This window comes from Lepisma saccharinum, chromosome 1 (assembly GCF_977018435.1).
Source record: "Lepisma saccharinum chromosome 1, izLepSacc3.1, whole genome shotgun sequence".
NCBI classification, from domain to species: Eukaryota; Metazoa; Arthropoda; class Insecta; order Zygentoma; family Lepismatidae; genus Lepisma; species Lepisma saccharinum.
In genome coordinates this window covers 162,569,524-162,589,670 of record NC_139229.1, presented here as the reverse complement: position 1 = coordinate 162,589,670, position 20,147 = coordinate 162,569,524, and the positions used below count along the sequence as shown (strand labels likewise).

Genomic DNA, 20,147 nt, shown 5'->3' with positions numbered 1-20,147 from the left:
TTGATCAATTTTCCTATGCTTTATATAAAATGTTGCTTTCGTTCACAAATTCAAATTCAGTGTGGTACAGCACTTAACATGCACAATCACATTTTGCATTATTAACTGTGTATATTTTGCATCTATTATGTTAAGTACAGGTGGAACCGGTTTTCAGTCTTCACCAACATCATGGAATTTTGGAATCCACTGAGAAAATTAAATGTAGCTTGATTTGTTTACATTGTGCATTTTGCTGTTATGAATCTCAAAGCAAGAGCTTGTTACACTAATAAAACCTATTTGTTGCAATTTATTTTCACCGAACTATATGAAAGAAAATACAAGGGTTGATTGAAAATGATGGCAATATTGTGCTCACGTAACCTGTGGGTGTCAAATGTTGTTGTGTGTTTGGTAGCTAGTTGTGGAGTGTGGGATACTTTGAGTCAATGAAGTAGTCTTATTTATTTATTTATTTATTGCAACTTCCAATACAGCAGAAGCCTTTTTAAACCGGAAAGACACAGCAGTAAAACAGTACACTAGTGTTAAAAATAACACACGAAACAAGATAAAATAAAATAAACAAAATATAAACATAAACAAGCCAAGACAGTACCAAGGTAAACAGATTACTTTCATAATGCATTACTTATGTACAATTTTTTCTAAGTTGGTGATAAAAGACGAATATGAACTGAAAATATCTACTTGGTTTGAGATGATATTGAATTGCTTCGGTAGCCTATGGAATAATGAATGTTGTATGAGTAATAGTCTGGGAGTTGCAATGTGGAAAGTCTCCTTGCTCCGTGTTTTATGTCTAGGCACTCTGAGGGAGAGTTCGTGGAGTGGGATGATACATCTTAGGTTTCCATTAATGATCTTGTGTAGTAATTTCATATCTGCAACATATCTACGTGATTCTGAAGTATTTATGTTTAAGTTTACAAGCAGATCTCTCTTAGGTAGGTGTCTCAGGGCCGGCACTCTATATCGAACGATGGAGAGGAAAAAGATGAGAACACTGTCCATCATGGAGGTATGAGAAGGGGCAGCCATGTTCCAGATGGGTGAACAGTATTCTAGAATGGGGGACACAACAGTTTTGAAGTAAATGGAACGTGCTTTAGGGTTATCGATTTCGGTGAATCTGTAAAGTAAGCCTAGCATACGCATTGCCTTTTTTGTGATGGTTGATATGTGATTATCGAAAGTTAGTATAGAATCTATGAGGATACCTAGATCTTTGTGTTGTGCTTCTTTTGCTAAGGGATGTCGGTGAGTGTATAATTACCTTCAAGAATGTTTTGCTTCATTGAAATTGTTATGTAAGAGCATTTCGAAGAGTTTATGGACAGTTTCCATTGCTTACACCATTCAGAAAATCTGTTTATGTCATTTTGGAGAATTTGCATGTCTGATGGCTGTTTTATTTCTCTCATAATCTTGCCATCATCGGCGAACATTAGAATTGTGCTTGAGATTGGGGAATTAAAGAGATCTGTGAGATCATCCAGATATAATACAAATGACAGAGGGCCAAGAACGCTTCCTTGCGGCACACCAGATATAACAGGAAGCCAGTTAGAATGAGTTCCAGGAAGTATAATACGTTGTTGTCTATTTCTTATATAGTCTTTCAATATTTTTAATGTGTTTCCAGTTATATTAAATCTGTCAGTTAATTTATGCAGTAAATAATGGTGATCCACTGAATCAAAAGCTTTGGACAGATCAAAGTAAACAACATCCAACTGATTACGATTAGTAATTGCATTTATGGCATACGATTGCATAGAAGACAGATTGGTAAGGCATGGAATTTGGAAGAAAGCCTTATTGTGTTGGGTTAATGTAAGGGGATGTGAATTTCAGAAGTCTATTTTTTAGAATTTTTTCACAGACAATAGCAAGTGTGGAGAGGAGAGAAATGGGCCTGTAGCATGTAGTATCGTCTTAGTTGTGTTTGTTCATGTGGCAGTGGGCATTTCATTGAACTAGAGAAGAAAAGTGCAAGTACCTGAAGGCATATTAACTGAAACAGAGCAATGCTCATGGATAAGGATCAAGGTTGCTGCATAAGAAAGTGATGCATCTTTGCCTTGATAATTTGTTTTTTTATATAAATGCAGAGAAACCATTAGGTCATGCCATACCTAGGAAGACCACTCTTCTTTATGACAACGCATGGTGACACGTGCTGTCTTTGTTACAAATCAGCTGGGAGATATAGTAACACCCTGCATACTGCCTTGACATGAGCTATTGGGAGGCAAATGTTACAATGACACATATTTAGCCATGCTTTAGGGTGGTCTAAACAAATAAAGAAAATAAATAAATATCCAATTTATATATATATATTATTTGTTTGTTAGTGAGGATGTGTTTTACAACTTCTTAGTGAATAGTTCCAATAGTGTATGCAGTTGTAAAAATACTATTGGTGTAAACTGCAGTTTGCATGTCGTAACAACTGTACTAAATTTTCCTAATATCTCTTCAAAAAAACTATTTCATTTAAAAGAATACGTCATGATGGTTTTTTGGCTCTTTCAATGATCTTCCCAGGCAGCTTTCAAATAATTGCTAAAAGGTATACAGGGCGAGAGTACACATAACTTAGAACATCTTTGATCTTTGTTGGTAGTGGCTCTGTTCTCATATGCGACAATGACCCATTCAGAGCATTACGATAAACAAAATTTGCAAAACAAAAAGCAGCGACCGGGCAAAAGGGAATCAGAATTGACACTCTCATAACTTCACAAAAGCACTCATGCTATTCTACTTTAGATGTAGCTACTACGAACTATACACTCACTTTGCGAGGACTATTATATAGTCAACATGCTTTGGATGAAGCTGTGTGTATTAGGGATAGCCAGATCCGGATCCTGGTGGATCCAAAATCTGGATCATACATATCGGTATATATATAATATAGATACATACATACATACATATATATATATATATATATATATATATATATATATAGTGCGCGATTTGTAATTAATACACTTACAAGGGAGGTTATCTAAGTGTCCCCCTCCGATTTCCATGAAACTTGGCAGGTGCATAGAGGGGCCCAAAGGAAGACATACGTGTTTTTTTGCTTCGGCTAAAAATGGTTTTGGGGGCAAAACCTGCCTCAAATGTCAAGATGAGGACAAATTGACGTGGGAATTTGACCCCTGTGTCCCCCTCCGATTTCCATGAAATTTGGCAGGTGTATAGAGGAACCCTATGCCCCCTGTTTCTTCCTATGCCATATTTACGTGGTTTCGGGGTCAGATCCCCACTTCAATTTGTCCTAATTTTGACATTTGAGGGGGTTTTGCCCCCTAAAACAGTTTTTTAGCTGAAACAAAAAAACACGTATTTCTTCCTTTGGGCCCCTCCATACACCTGTCAAGTTTCATGGAAATCGGTGGCAGGACACAGGGGTCAGATACCACTTCAATTTGTCCTCATCTTAACATTTGAGGGGGGGGTGCCCTCTAGAAGTTTTTTAGCCGAAACAAAAAAAACACGTATTTCTTCCTTTGGACCCCTCTATACACCTGCTAAGTTTCATGGAAATCTGAGGGGAACACTTAGATAACCTCCCTTGTTAGGCTTACACTTTGTAATTATATAACACTGCATATATTATAATGTTTTATTTTAATTTTTAAAACTGTAACTGTAGAACAATTGTATAATTCTTGTATAACATTTCTATCTTGTTAAATGCGTTAAAGGTTTCATCCTGGAATGGAATGTCTCACATTTATGTGTGTTTCCATTTCCAATACATTCGAATGAATACATATTTGTTTCAATGGAATTTACAAAATCACCTCTGACATTTTATGTTAAACAAGTAAGATTATTTTTGTGCACGAGTGTGTTAGCCGATGAGTAGCAAATTACTTTAGTAACAACACTTGAAAAAAAATCTTGCAGGACTAACAAATGAAAAATTTATTTGTAATCGAAGATCATAATACCTTTTAAGGTGTGGTAATATTATAATGGGATTGAGATACGAAACTATCGGATCCGCATCTGGATCCAGATCCAGAAGATTTGGTTCCGGATCCGCAATTTTCGGATCTGGATCCGTTTGGCCATCCCTAGTGTGCATCCGAAATTGTGTAATTATTATAAGTGATGTCTTCTAAGAAACTTTCTGGGGCTCAAAACAGGAAATCAAAGAAGATAAGAGAGAAAGAGGACATTAACAGTTGGGCTGAAAAGTTCGTAGGCTGACTCATAGATGGCGTTACTAGAATTAAATCCATGTGATTTTTACTTAGTACTAACCTTCAAAAGATATGTGTATAAATTTCACAGCTGCCGGATAATTAGTTCGTGAGATATAGCATTGTGAGTGAAGCAGCTTTTGTTATTGTGAAAAAATGGATAAAAAAGAATTTCGTGTGTTAATAAAGCATTGCTTTTTGGCGAAAAAAAATACTGTTGAAGCCAAGGCTTGCTTGATAAACATTATTCGGACTCTGCACCAGGAAAATCAACCGTTGAGAAGTGGTTTGCTAAATTTAAACGAGGCGAAATGAGCATCGAAGACGATGCACGCAGTGGATGCTCCAAAGAGGCTGTTACCGACGAAAACATCAAAAAAGTCCACAAAATAATTTTAAATGATCGTAAAGTGAAGTTGATCAAAATAGCTGAGACTTTAAAAATATCAAAGGAACGTGTTGGACATATTGTGCATGAATATTTGAACATGCGAAAGCTGTGTGCAAAATGGGTGCCGCGCGTGCTCACAATCGATCAAAAGCAACAACGTTTTGATGATTCGGAGCAATGTTTAGCGATATTCAACCGTAATAAACACGAATTTTTCCGTCGATACATTACAATGGATGAAACATGGCTCCATAACTACACTCCAGAGTCCAATCGACAGTCAGCCGAGTGGACTGCACGTGATGAACCGAATCCAAAGCGTGGAAAGACGCAACAGTCGGCTGGCAAGGTTATGGCATCAGTATTCTGGGATGCGCATGGTATTATATTCATCGATTACCTCAAAAAGGGCCAGACCATCAACAGCGATTATTACATAGCGTTGTTGGAGCGTTTAAAGGATGAAATCACGAAAAAACGGCCCCATTTGAAGAAGAAAAAAGTGCTGTCTCATCAAGACAATGCACCGTGTCACAAATCAATGAAAACGATGGCAAAATTATATGAATTAGACTACGAATTGCTTCCCCATCCACCATATTCTCCAGATCTGGCCCCCAGTGACTTTTTCCTGTTTGCAGACCTTAAAAGAATGCTCGCTGGAAAGAAATTTAGCACTGATGAAGAGGTAATCGCCGAAACTGAGGCCTATTTTGAGGCTAAAGAGAAATCGTACTATAAAAATTGTATGACCGCTATAATCGTTGTATCGCCCTCGAAGGCAACTATATTGAATAATAAAATCTAATTTTGTCAAAAAAATATTTTTTACTATGTTAGCCTACAAACTTTTCAGCCCAACTGTTAGAAGTGCAACGATTTTATCGAAGTTTTTCAAGAAAAATGTTGAATCCACAGACACTAACGAAGATTCTTCAGCGCCGGAAATAGAAACCACACGACTGTGAAGAGTCAATCAGCAACTAGGCGGTCTTCAAAAGCAAACACAATACAATCTCTAAGCACCCAATTTCCGGATGTCTGTGCAGCTTTGGAGGAATTATGTGACCTCTCAAAAGAGTCACCCGAAACAGTACACGGTGCCAAATGCTTGCTACACAGCCTTAAGAAGTTTAACTTTCTTGTGTTCTTATTCTGCTGGGCTGATATCCTTCGAGCTATTAACGACGTTAACCTACGGCTACAAGAAAAGTCTGTTACAATAGATATAGGTGTTAGTCACTTACAGGGACTGCATAGCTTTCAGTCTGCCAATTGGGAAACAATTGTGACGAATGCTTTTGAGAAAAGCAAACAGATCTGCGATGATATGAACATTGCAAGTAGAGAACAGCGTCCCAAAAAGAAAACCAAGTATTTCAATGAAGTTGCAGAAGATGAAAGTGTAGCCATAAATGAAGAACAAAAAATTAGGAAGAGCTTATTTTGTGCATTGGATTCAATTTTGTCACAAATAGGCGATCGATTCAAGCTAATGAATTGAGTTTTGGAGGATTTTTTCGTAATTATTCCAAGCAATATGGCAGTTATGTCAGAAGAAACGTTGAGAAAGGGAGTCTTCGATCTGGCTTTATTATACCCCGAGGATATCAACAGAAGTGAGTTACTTCATGAACTTATATTCTTTAAACATCATGCGCACGCATTTTTTAAAGACTTTCACTTGGAATGCTCATTCATTCATAAAATATCATGTATTGAGTTGTACCCAAATTTTGTCACTGCATTGAATTAATTCTACCTTCGTCTATTGCATCTTGTGAAAGGAGTTTTAGTAAACTAAAGCTTATAAAGAATTACTTGCATTCTTCCTTGAGTCAAGAAAAGCTGACTAACCTGGCTATTTTGTCTGTTGAGAAGTACAGAGTTCAATCACTTGTGTTCAATGATGTTATTAATGACTTTGCTGCTCGAAAGGCAAGAAGAGTGAAACTGTAGCTAGTATGTTCGCACAGGAGAATTGTCAAATAATCATGTACTGATTGTAGTTCTTAATACGTTTTTGTTTTTATTTTGTTGATTTCAGCTCATCAGTATACCATTTTGCAGTGTAAATAGGTTTTACTTTATAAACATTACATTAATACTGAATGATTTTAGCTAGTTTGTACAATGACTTTGCAGGGTATTTGAAAGAGTTTCATGTATTTTAAAAAACATTACATTAATGATCTTTCTTAGAGATTCTTCCGCTACGTAAGAAATATGAGGGTTGGAACTTAAATAGTGGCAACACTGCTGTGGAGACACTATGCAATGGAATGTAGTAGTGGCGCTGATAGCACACGTTGTTGACATACCTACCTTATCTCCGAGCAAATGGACTCACCCGTCCCACGTCACAGGCAGACGCACAAGCGAGGGAAACACAGTCACTTGTGAGCGAGCAGTCTAACGTGAAGGTCACTATGTTTTCCAAACAGGAACAACGGAGTTGGATCAAGATTGAATGTGCCAGAGGTCGTACAGCACAACAGTGTCATCAAGGGCTTCAAGAGGCGTGCGGGGAATCGGCATTGCCATACAGAACAGTGGCACGGTGGGTAAAAGCCTTCAACGAAGGTCGGCAAACTGTGGCAGACATGCTTCGGGCAGGTCGTCCTAGCGTCTCTGAAGAAGAAGTGCAAGCTGTTGCCGCGTTAGTGGACAGTGATCGAAGCATGACGATTCGTGAGCTCGGCCACGAAACCGGATTAGCGCATACGACTGTGCTTCGCATCCTGAAGGAACGCCTGGGCATGCGCAAAATTGCATCACGATAGGTTCCGCATGAGTTGACGGAAATTCAGAAATGGATTCATTACGATGCTGCTCAGATGCACTTGGAGCGCTATGAGCGCGAAGGTGAGGCTTTCTTACGCCGTATCGTATCACTGGATGATACATGGGCCAGATCTTACGAGCCAACACTGAAACGCCAATCCAACGAATGGCGTCATTATGGGTCGCCGCGAAAGTCGAAAGTGCGTCAGAGCCTCAGTGTGGTGAAAGTTATGGTGATTCTCGTGTACGACTGTGATGGTGTTATCCTAACGCATTACGTTCCTCCACGGCAGACTGTCAATGCCCAGTATTACTGTTCATTTTTGGAGCATCAACTGCGACCAGCTTTGCGAAAGAAGCGGCGACACTTTCTGCGCAACCCACCCATCATTTTGCACGACAATGCACGGGCGCATACAGCGCAAGCTGTGGCTGCTCTGTTCGGTCGATGGGACTGGGAAGTACTGTACCATCCACCATACTCCCCGGACTTAAGTACTTGTGACTTTGATTTGATTCTGAAGATGAAGGAACCACTTCGTGGCATTCGCTTCAGAACTGTTCCAGAGATTCAACAGGCAGTAGACCGCTCCATTCGCACCATCAACAGAACAGGCTCTGCTAACGGTATACTACGCCTTCCACATCGCTGGCAACGGGTTGTACACAACGCTGGTGACTACTTTGAAGGACAGTAACAGGTACAAACATGTAACTCTTGTGTATCGGTTGTGAATAAATAGTTGCCACTATTTTAAGTTCCAACCCTTGTATATACGCTATTCATATGGTAAGTTTTTTTTTTTTTTTTTTTTTTGCATGGATTAGTTTCATTTCTAGGATTCTTTATCATCGCACACCGAGAGGTCAATAATGATCCTTGATTAAGAAGAATACGTGTATACGTACAAACAACTCCGTACTTGTAATTGCTACAATTACATACAATTGCTACAATTATTAGCATAAATGAAACATCAATTTGAATGAACGACATTATTTAAGTATGGCACAACAACAAATGCTTCTATCCCTCCCTTAAAAAAACAATGGTAGAAGTTCAACAAGGCGAGTGTAGGGGGGTGCTGAAATTTATTCTCGCCCCAGGTGCAGAAATCTATAGCTATGGCTCTGCTGCCACCCCCCCCCAAATTAAGTCCCAAGTTCGAGTCTGCCCCCCCCCCAAATAAGTTTAACACCAAGGATGACTCTGCTCCCATAATAAAATTAGGTCCCAAGTTACGCCCATGCAGCCAATAATGGTAATATGAAATTTTATGTACAAGATTCCATATTACATCATTGAATTATTTAATCTATTTTATCCTTAAATAGAAGAAAAAAATAACATACATACATTGCCACTTGATAGCCAATCATAGTACTTCCTTCTGGTATCAAGTTGCCCCTGGCCCTGAAATGAACAAAGAGAAAAATGTTCTTTCTGGAAAATAAAATGGTTAATCATATTTTTTTTTTCTTTCTGTATCAGTTGACTGACTGATTTGCTTTATTTTACTTCGCTTTTTGTGCCACTTTTGGCTAATTTGCAAAGATGGGGATGAGTGATAACATGAAGAAATTGATGAAGGGACACTCACCTACATCCATGCCCAGGCCTGGATTCGAACCCGGGGCCCCTGGCATTGTAGCACGATGTGCAAACCACTCCGCCACGGGGGCCGGCATTCAGATACCATAAAGCACAGGATATTTTCACATATGAAAACTCTTAGTTGAGTGGAAAGAGTGGAGCAACTAATTTTGAGAGATGTCTGTACCCCTCTTTGAACCACCCCTGCTGTTACAGTTGTTGTGCTTTCCGAGGACACTTTCTAATGTGATGCTTCTAAGTATTCCAGCATTCAATAGCTATGCTGAATAATAACCTAAAAATAAATGGATTTCAAACATGACTTCAAAGAGCACTTACCGCATATATGGATCAACACTCCAATATTCTGCTTTGCAAAGAACTTCTGTAACAAAAGTAGTAAAGCAGACCATATACTAGCATGCAAAAATAGACACCAATCAATACAATGAAATGATAAAATTAAATTTGAAAATGTGTATTAGTTTGTTGAAATTATCCTGTAGTGTTAATTTTGCCATCCGACTCTATAAATTATTCTCTACTATATACAGTTTAATCCATGACACAACAGCCCGTGAAGGCCAGGGCCTACCTGCCAACTGTGGGACTCGGAAGTTATGTGGTGACATGTGGCCAGCTTGATGAGGCCCCAGTCGCTGTTGTTCCCCAAATTCCTCATGATGGTGGGTGGCCACCAGTCCCCTGAAATCTCAGGAGAAAAGTTGTTACCTCGCCCCCTCTCCCCCCCAAGGAGACTCAAACCTGCACACATCCCGTAGCCTGAACCCAAAGCTTGAAGCCTTAGCTGCACGATGCCCATGCTATGGCACGCTATGTACACAGTTAGCTACGCAAATTGTCACATGATTTTTCATGATCATCCTGAGGAAAAAAACAAAAAAAAACAAGAGTTTACAGGTTCCTTGTTGGGAAACCTGATGGTAGAAGCCCTGCAGGAAGAGACAGGGCCTGAAGACAATTAGCAAGAATATGAAGAATGGATTGATCTTGCTCAGGATAGGGAGAGGATAAGGAGTTTATGTTGCTATAGTAAGGAATGTTCAGATAGTTAGAACGGACACTAGACATAGTTCACTTTACTGCAAGAAGCAGATGCAAGTGATAACATTGTTTTGGCGTGAGAAGGCATGTGTGCATTGAGCGAGAAATTGTCGAATCAATGAAAAATCCGACTTGTGCAACAGCTATTGCTGATAAGGAATCTAAAAACAACATCAAACAATGTGGACATGTTTGGCTGAAACAAAGAACAGCTGTAGTTTTACAACGCTGTTGTCACAACACTAAATCTCATTGCTTTCCAGTTACTTAACTGCCACTCTTTCTCCAGTATGGTAACGGACTTGGCTGCAAATAGATTCATCCAGGAGACTTAACTTGAAATCCAGATTACTCTGAAATTGGGATTTTTTCCTCTGTATATACAGAATTTTTTTTGGATGGATGGATGGATGGATGGATGGATGGATGTGAGTGAGTGAGAGAGAGAGAGAGAGAGAGAGAGAGAGAGAGAGAGAGAGTGTGTGTGTGTGTGTGTGTGTGTGTGTGTGTGTGAGAGAGAGAGAGAGAGAGAGAGAGAGAGAGAGAGAGAGAGAGAGAGAGTGAGAGTGAGAGTGAGAGAGAGAGGAGTACAAGTTATAGTCATATGAATGCAGGAGATCTTTGATATACGTAAATCTAGTCCAGGAATGTTCTTCTTATATCCAAAATATGAATGAAAAATATCAGGATAATGTCAAAATGTCAATTAGGTCCAATTCTAGTCCAGAATATACCATTGTAGACAATCAAACAAAAACATCCCGATAAAGTCCCATTCACGTGAACCAAGAGCGATTGTTGTCTGAAACATAACCAAAAGTGATCCATGGAATGTGAGGAAAAAAAAAAGTAAGTCCAAATGTGATCCATAGAATGTCCAAAACATATCCTTCAGATATCCAATGAATGTCTACTAGATTATTTTACCTTGCTTTTGTGCCACTTTTGGCTAATTTACAAAGATGAGGATGAGTGATGGACGATATGGTGAAATTGATGAGTAGACCCATGCCCAGCCTGGGATTTGAACCCGAGACCCCTGGTATCGTAGTGCAATGTGCTAACCACTTTGCCACGGAGGCCGGCTTTCAGCATATTCTCCTCAAATGTGCTGATTTTATTTTCCTCAGGCAGAGTTTTAACCTTTCCGATGATCTGTCATACATGTTGGGAGATTATGGTAGTGTCTTAGCCAGTGTTTTTAGCTTTTTGAGAAGAGGGGCCTTTTACACTGTTTCTGAGAAAGTTTTTAGACTATTAGACCTTCTTTAATGTGTTGTGTTTGTGGTGTGCAGGTCCCTTTACAACTTGCATTTCTAACCTTTCTCAAGGGGCTCTATACACCCCTTCCTAAATTTTCTTGTAAGGATTTTAGACAAGGGGACTTTTCCTCGCATACGTAAAGGAGCAAAATGGCCACACCCAAAAATTTTAAATTACAAAATTAATTACTGTGCAATACTAGAGTTCAAAAATATGCCCACATCAGGCAATGGCTGCAATGTCTTTGGCATGATAAAAGTAAGGGAACTTACCTCCATCGCAGATTTCTTGTAGTTCTTCTTCTACTAATTTGAAATTATCTTCTGAAGGATGGCCACAGAAGTGTTGCTTTAGAATAAACTTTTTGGTTTGCACCATTTTTCACAATGAATACAGCAAAGAACCCTAAAAAAATGACTAATACTCATTAATAATATCTTACTAAGAATAATTTCAAAATTTTTAATTAAAAAATCATAAGTCATAATAAATACACTCACTATCTTATAACCTGGTTCAAAATCAACTCTAATCAATGAGTACCTGAGCAGGTACAGGTGGCAGGGGGTGATTTGCCTTTACCAAAATAAAAGACACAATTACAGATAAAATAGGCGAAAATGAGTAATTCTTATAGCAATATGTCAACAGCATCCACTGAGCTTTCATTGGTAAAGGATGGTTTGGTTGCATGATACTATTCGCAGAATAAAACAATAAACCAGATTGCATCTATATGCATCAAGCTGTACCCTTGACACTATGTACCCTCTCGAGAAAGTGAAATATTGGCCCAAACTCTTTTTGTTTTATTGTGATTTCATGATGTTATAGTGGAACAACAGGCAAAAGAGTCTGCGCAGATCCGCGACTCCTGTGTATCGTCCTCCCACGTGAAGGGGAAGGGCAGAGTGGAGCAGGTTTCCTTATGGAATGAGTTGAACAGATGGAGGAGAAGGTGACGGAGATTTTTGGCCGAAGGATCTTTTCTATACGTATGCATTTTTTACATGGTTCAATTTCGATTTGCGTCAGTTAATACATACTGCAGAGTTTTAGCGATTACTTACTGCATGTTTCTTTGACAATGGTTTCTCATTTCCATATACTTCTACATAATTCTAGTAGCAAATGTTTGATGATTTTGTTCAATATATACTTTCGTAGTTAAGTTATTAAGGCCAGATTTAGTTCCCTTAGAATTTTAATAATAACCCTAAATGCTCTCGTGGTTAGGTAGGTCAGGTTTAGTTCTCTTAGCATTAAAATAATATTCCTAAATGCTGTCATAGTTAGTTTACGTGGTAGTGTATGTAATGTGTCAAGTGTGCGAAAGGGGAGTTTTGCGCAAGGTACATCTAACATCTTATTTTAAATTTAAATTGGACTTTTTCAAAATGAAAACTGTGTTGATTAGTTTCAGGAAGATTTCAATTTACTTCTACATTCATTCCCACTATTCTACGATACTTGCTGTCGCTTATATCAATGGAGAATGTCTTGTCCATTGGGAGCACGTTTGCTTGTGTAAGGTAATTTTTAAGTTTTTTTCCAACATAAATAACTTTTTTCTTCTTCCAAAATCCAAACAGTGCTCATTCATTACTTTAAGGAAGGTTCAAATTTCGTGTGACAATGATTGGAAAAATTCTACATTAATTAGTCTTTCTGCTATGAGAATTTGAAAAAAATAATAATCATAAAACAATCGGAAGTATTACCGAAATACTTTGCACCACTTATGAAGATTATGTTGTTTATAAAAGTTTTCTGTTGTTTATAGCTCATGGAGATATGCTATTGTGAAGTAAAGTATGTCTGTTACCATAGCATGCTACCTTGTCATGAAGCACAACAGCCCAAAGGCTTCGCACAAGTGAATACAGCACCCAACTTTTAATTCCACAACAGCAGCTATAATTTAAGTTGTTAGGTTAGGAGTGTTAGGTTTGGAGCTGATAGCAATTTCCGACGTGTTCTTTCGCTATTTGAGTGTGCATACAAACGATTTTTTGGCCCTCCTTTTGTTTTATTGCGATTTCATCATGCTACAAATGCAATTTTAACATGGTTCGATTTCGATATACTTCTGTTAACACATACTGCGGAGTTTTAGCGATTAGTTAAGATTTTATTCAATATATGCTTTCATCGTTAGGTTAGGTAGGCCAAGTTTGGTTCTCTTAGCATTAAAATAATGTCCCAAAATGCATTCTACTAAGGTTCCGATTTGCATCTACATTAATTCCCACTAGTCTATGATACTTACAGTCCCTTGTCAATGGAAAATACACTGTCCACGGGAAGCGAGCATTCTTATTTTAACGTAAATAACTTTTTTCAAAATCCAAACGGGGCTCATTTCATTAAGGAAGGTTCAAATTTCGTGTGACAATGATTGCCAAAATTCTACGATAATTAGTCTTCCTGCTAGGAGAATTTGAAAAAATCATAAAACAATCGGAACTGTTACCGGTTTCTTTTACTAATAAAAAGCTGCAAAAGTACTCCAAGATTTTTAGGTTTTTACTTAAGAAGAGACATTTAAACCCACGATTGGTAAAGAAAGTATTCATGAATTAAGTAATGATAATGGTATAAGATTGATTACTTTTGCAACCTCAAGCAATTTAATTGTGAAAAGTACCACTTTTAAACATAAAGATATCCATAAATATACCTGGTCTTCTCCAGATGGTAAAATTCATAATCAGATAGATCATATTCTCATTGATAAGAGAAGGCATACTAGTATAATTGACGTTCGTACACATAGAGGTGCTGACTGTGCCAGTGACCATTATTTAGTAATTGCTAAATTAAGAGAAAGACTCGCAGTGATAAATCATAAGCAACAAAATCTAAAAGTTTTAAAATTTAATACAGGAAAATTTGCTGATGAAAGAATTAACCCGCGATCGCTCGCGCCGTGCCTTCATGTGTCACGCGATAACTCGCGTGTTAGATTTTTTCTAACAACTTGTTTTCTTTTCAGTTATCACTTAATATTTGCAAAATATATTTTATCAAACATGTTTTATTAAACATTGAAATCATTTTACATTGTTACAGCATTCTTCTTTATGAATATTTAAAACATTAATGCAAATAAGCACATTAAAATACAATTTATTATTGATATAAATTCAAATTCAAAATGTTTTATAATTGAGGATGTTTCTAATCAGATTCAGAGTCAACTTCTTTTGCAGCACATTCACGGCAAACATAAACAATTGTTTCTGTATGTTCTTTACATATTGGGGAGGAACACTTACTACATGAATGATATGTGAATCGATTCTTTCTTTTGGGACAATAGGAACATCGGGACTTTTCCTCTGATTCAAGAGTTCTCTCAGTTTTCGGCAGACTTTCAATGCTTGCAATACTTTTTATTTTCTCCTTCAGACAAAGTGATACATTTGGAACTGACATCCGTCTCATCATATGTGGTTTTGTAAGCATCATACTAAGTTGCGTAACAAATTTTCTACGAGCCAACAAGTCGCCTGTATTTGTTTTGTAAATTATCTGAGCATTAATTACTCCAATGTTGAGAAGGCTGAAAAATATTGTGAGGCCAGCGATTGCTTATTCTTGAAACAGAATATTCAGATTTCAGACGATCTACAACATTCACTCCTCCTTTTGTGAGATTGTAGAAAGTAATCACTTCTGGCTTTTTTGCCTCTCCAGAGTCAGGATCAATGCAGTCGTCATTATGCATGGTGGAAATCATCACAACATTTTTTTTCTGTTTCTTCTTTGGCACATAAGAGCAGAGGAGACAATTATTAGATGGTTTCTCTCCAAACGCAAACATGCTGCTGTTTCCAAACCTTTCCTTGACAGATAAAAATTCCGGTGGAATTTCTCTTTTATTCAATCGAAGAGTTCCTACTAGTGTCAACCTGTGCTTGGTGTACAGTTCATTAGCTAGAGGTATGGAGGTAAAATAATTGTCCATGGTCACATTCCATCCGCTGTTGTCAATTGGACATATTAATCGCAAGACCACGTTTTGTGCATCATTGGGAACTTGGTAATGCCCAGATGGTTGTTTTCCTGCATAAATTTCCATATTTAGAGTGTAGAATGTTCTAGCATCACAGAGTGCATATATTTTTATGCCATATTTTGCAGGTTTATTTGCAATGTATTGCCTGAACTTGCATCGTCCTTTGAATGCTTCTAAAATCTCATCAATGGTAGTGTAAGCACTTGGCCTGTAACTATTGATGCAGACACTAACAAAGTCATCGAATATTTCTCTAATTGTAGATAGGTTGTCTTCTTGCTTCCATTGTGCTCGTGTAGTGATATCATCAAACCTAACAGCTTGGAGAAGAGTGTGAAATCTTTGTTTGCTCATTGACGCGATGAAAAAGTCTGGTGCAGTTCCATCTGTGGCCCACAACTCATCTGTATTTAGGTGCTGTGACTTCTTTACTCCAGCAAGATATAAAGAAGAAATACCTCAACAGTGGAAAGCATCCATAATTGTTCCTGTGTTTAAAAAAGGTGATAAAATGAACTGCAATAATTACCGTGGAATTTCTCTACTCTCAACAACATATAAAATATTATCAAACATTATTTTAACAAGACTAACCCCATATGCTAATGAAATTATAGGTGATTTTCAATGTGGATTTAAACGTAACAGATCAACTACAGATCAAATTTTTCACATCAGACAGACACTTGAAAAAAAGTGGGAATATAATCAAAATGTCCATCAGCTATTCATTGATTTAAAAAAAAGCGTATGATTCAGTCAAAAGAGATAAATTATATAATATATTAGTCGAGTTTGGAATACCTAAGAAGCTTGTTAGTATGATAAAAGTATGCACCAGTGAAACAGAAAGTAAAATTCGTGTGGGTATTAATATGTCTGACAAATTTACAATTCATGATGGGTTAAAACAAGGAGATGCATTATCTCCATTGCCAGTGGCGTGCCCAAGGGGGGGTTGGTGGGGGTATAATCCCCCCCTTTTGGTCCAGTATTCCTAAAAAAAAAATATCATCAAAGGTAGGAAAAGATGGCAAAATTAGAGCTGACTACCAGAAAAAGTGTACGTAACCCCTCCCTTTCGAAAATCCTGGGCACGCCACTGTCCATTGCTCTTTAATTTTGCCTTAGAATATGCTGTTAGGAAGGTAAAAGAAACTAACGAAGGACTAAAATTAAACGGTATGACTCAGTTGTTAGCATATGCAGATGATGTAGACTTATTAGGGGATGATATAAATACAATTAAGAATAATGCTAAAGTATTTTTCAAAACTGCTAAAGAGATAGGTTTGGAAGTTAACAAAGAGAAAACTAAATATATGCTTACAGGCCGAAACCAAGTGTTAGGTAATAATCAAAATCTAATTATTGATAACAACTCGTTTGAACCAATTTCCAAATTCAAATACTTAGGAGTAATATTAACAAATGAAAATTATATTAAAGAGGAAATAAAAAGTAGGCTTAATTCAGGAAATGAATGTTACTTCTCTCTTCATAAACTTTTGTCTTCTCGTTTAATATCTAAGAAACTAAAAGTTAAAATATACAAAACAGTAATTTTGCCTGTAGTAGTATTATATGGGTGTGAAACTTGGTCCCTTACATTGAAAGAGAAACATAAATTGAGAGTATTTGAAAATAAGATCCTTAGGAAAATATTTGGACCTAAAAGGGATGAGGAGACAGGTGAGTGGAGAAGGTTACATAATTTAGAACTGCATAATTTGTATTCATGTCCAGAAAAAAAAAAGTAAAGTGCTCCCCTGTGCATAGCACCACGCTCCAATTGCTATGAAATTTCGCCTACTCACTAATTGAGACCTCCTAATCACAAATCTGCATGTAATAATTGGCGGTCAAGTATGGTATTCGATAAAAAAATGAAATAAACTATGTTTTCTTAATGTAACGTAACCCTACCATAAGAACAGTAGCTCCACGGAACAAGCCATTTTCCCCGAATGGGTGGCACTTATCGCACAACACTGTAGCAACATTGTGTTCTGACGTCACAGGAGAGAGCTTTTTCATGTGAGGCAATACAAGGTAACGCATCTCTTAGCGAAAATATTAATTTTTCTTTGTATTTATGCTAATGGAACCTAACCATGTAGGCATTCCTCGTCTGACGTCAATATTCAAGGTTGCAAGATTGTTGTGCGTAAAGGAAAAGCATTAACGAATTGCGAAAGAAAGATGGTTCCGACCCGAATAGGTGTCATTTATCGCACAACACTGTAGCAACATTGTGTTCTTACGTCACAGGAGAGAACTTTTTCATGTTAGGCAATACAAGGTAACGCGTCTCTTAGCGAAAATATTAATTTTTCTTTGTATTTATGCTAATGGAACCTAACCCAACAGGCCTAACCTAACCACGTAGGCATTCCTCGTCTGACGTCAATATTCAAGGTTGCACGATTGTTGTGCGTAAAGGAAGAGCATTAACGAATTGCGAAAGAAAGATGGTTCCGAATTGCTGTGTATGGACAATGAACGTGGTAAGAGACAATGAACGTGGTAAATCGCAAGGTTATTTTACAAGTTCTACACGTAAATGCGACGTATTAGCATAATTTCAAATCCGGGCACGAAAGTAGATATTTTCCGGTGAACGAGGTTGCAACACTGCATAAATCGACAAAACACTCTCAGAACGCCCCAGTACAGTACGCTATCACGGCCATAATGTGTTACAGATTCGAAACAACAAGTAACAGTAAGTACTTGTAAATAGAAAAAATAGACATTATCTTAGTTAGAAATGCATTATTTCGCCTTAAGACATGTTCCGCAACACGTTAGCAATGTAAAGAAGTCCGAAATATATGATTCGTAGGTGTTTCCCTCATACGATAATAGTACCAAGAAGACTAATCAAAAATGATAAATTTCTCTGTAAAAGTTCGGTATATTGGAGACACATTTCTTCAATTTTACAGAAGAAACTACTTACAGAAATGAGTTTCTACAAGGTTTCCAACGTTCGACGAGGTGTTTTCTTTCATCGTGGAATAGGCTATATTTGAAGACAAATATCTCACCGACGCACAAATGTGATTGCTTTCATTTGCTTCGCCTACGTGAACCTCATGCTGCGTACGTTTGATGATGTAATCCCCTGTCAGTGTTTCCAACCCCCCATTTTTCACTATGCTTGCCTAACCAAACCTAACCTTATCGGAAATGGTTCGTGGGGCTATCCGTCAGCTACAATATATAAAGGTTCGTGGGGCTATCCGTCAGCTACCTGTGCATAATGTACAATTTACACACGTGACGAACACCATAGTAGGTATTTTTCAGTGAAGGTTGGAAACACTGCATTCCCACAACGTTAAGTCAAAATATGCCCGCCATATTGTGTGTCACGGAAACTAAGAAAGGAATAATAAAAAAAAATGTCAAAAAATTGTGTTTGTTTTCGCATAATGGCCCCTTGAACTATGTTCCGCAAGAACTTTTACCAATTTCTCATCGTTACGCCTTGCTACAATTATGAAATTACCTTTGATCAATGAACAAATTTGTCCGTAGAATGGCACGTTGCTTGATATAATATCGGTATAACACGTTTATTGGTAACGACGTGCTTGTACAGTACAGTAGATACATACCTTGTTACGAAGTAAAAATAATAAGTCAGTCTATTTTTAAGAAGTCCATACACTACAGATAAGAATAATCTTCATAGCTTTTATCTATAGGTGTACCACTTAGCATATGACATGAAGACAGTGTTGCCACAATATGAGGGCACAATTTCCCTTTCCAAGGAGTAAAATTTCCCTTTTTGGACCAATTTTTCCCTTCACCTAAGCAAATTATATAATAATAATGGGCGCCTCCAGGATCGCTCAACATGGTAGCAAATGTTGACCTGCTACGTCACACATTTTTATGGCCTTTCCTGGATGCAAAGTTGAGAAGTAGCGACTTTCCAGCCGAAAACAATTGAAAATCGCATCGCGTTGCATTGTGGCGTCTGCAGCGAAAATGGCAGGGCGTGTTGGGCTGTTGAATACGGTGTCACTATTAATGGATTATGAATCGATGTGATGACATATATATGGATGCTATTTCAAATTAAAGTATGTGGTTAATCTCGAAGTAAAACATGAGTAGATCTAGATCTGTGTCTACTATCTATAGAGATACATTTGGGGGAAATGTTATATTCCTAATTTGAGAGCTTTGGTTACAACAATTCTCTGTGGTTACAATTTTGTTTCTCCAAAATAATACGTAATAACCATGGAGGAGTGACATTGAGTGTAGAAAGGTTGTGGCCAGTTTTATTTAAGGATATATGTGTATAAATTAAAGATTATTTTCGTATAGGGGTGCAAGTTTGACACAACACTCTACTTCTTGTGTGTTTGTTTGTTTGGTGTTTTAAGTCCACTTTATGCACAGTAGGCTAATTTGGACTGGGCCTACAGTTTAAAGTGGAATCCGAACCACCATGTGCCTACACCGGGTATCGAACCCGAAACGCTTTTTATGTGTGTGTGACCGTATTGGTTGTAAACCTTTGTTAAAACACTTATAACATACGCATACGCTACACTATAAGTGAAAGAAAGATTAGTTTCGAGAATGTGCTTTGAAATGGGATCATTATTCCTCAATAGTTTCATGCCATTGTTAATAGGTCGGCACCCGTGGTGGTGTGGTTCCCGGCCTGGGAATGAATGCTTCTGAGTGTCCTTTCATCAATTTCATCATATCATCATTCATTCCCATTTTCGCAAATTTGTCAAAAGTGGCACGAAAATGAAGTAAAAT

General features: G+C 37.6%; 1 protein-coding gene across 3 annotated transcripts in view; it reads right to left on the bottom strand.

The window, feature by feature from the left end:
- Positions 1–19,098, bottom strand: part of LOC145989863 (prostaglandin reductase 1-like) — a 39,789-nt gene extending 20,691 nt beyond the window's left edge. The window contains exons 1-4 of one of the 3 annotated variants that reach the window (XM_083125329.1): positions 18,977–19,098; positions 11,605–11,737; positions 9,344–9,389; positions 8,768–8,824 (exon numbers count right to left, since the gene is read on the bottom strand). In XM_083125329.1, the coding sequence (XP_082981455.1) occupies positions 8,768–8,824; positions 9,344–9,389; positions 11,605–11,710 (209 nt within the window). In that variant the 5' untranslated portion in view covers positions 11,711–11,737; positions 18,977–19,098. Of the gene's footprint in view, positions 1–8,767; positions 8,825–9,343; positions 9,390–11,604; positions 11,740–18,315; positions 18,608–18,976 lie in introns of those variants that run through there. The other 2 variants (XM_083125338.1, XM_083125346.1) reach the window with 2 other exon arrangements.
- Between the last annotated feature and the right edge of the window lie 1,049 nt (positions 19,099–20,147).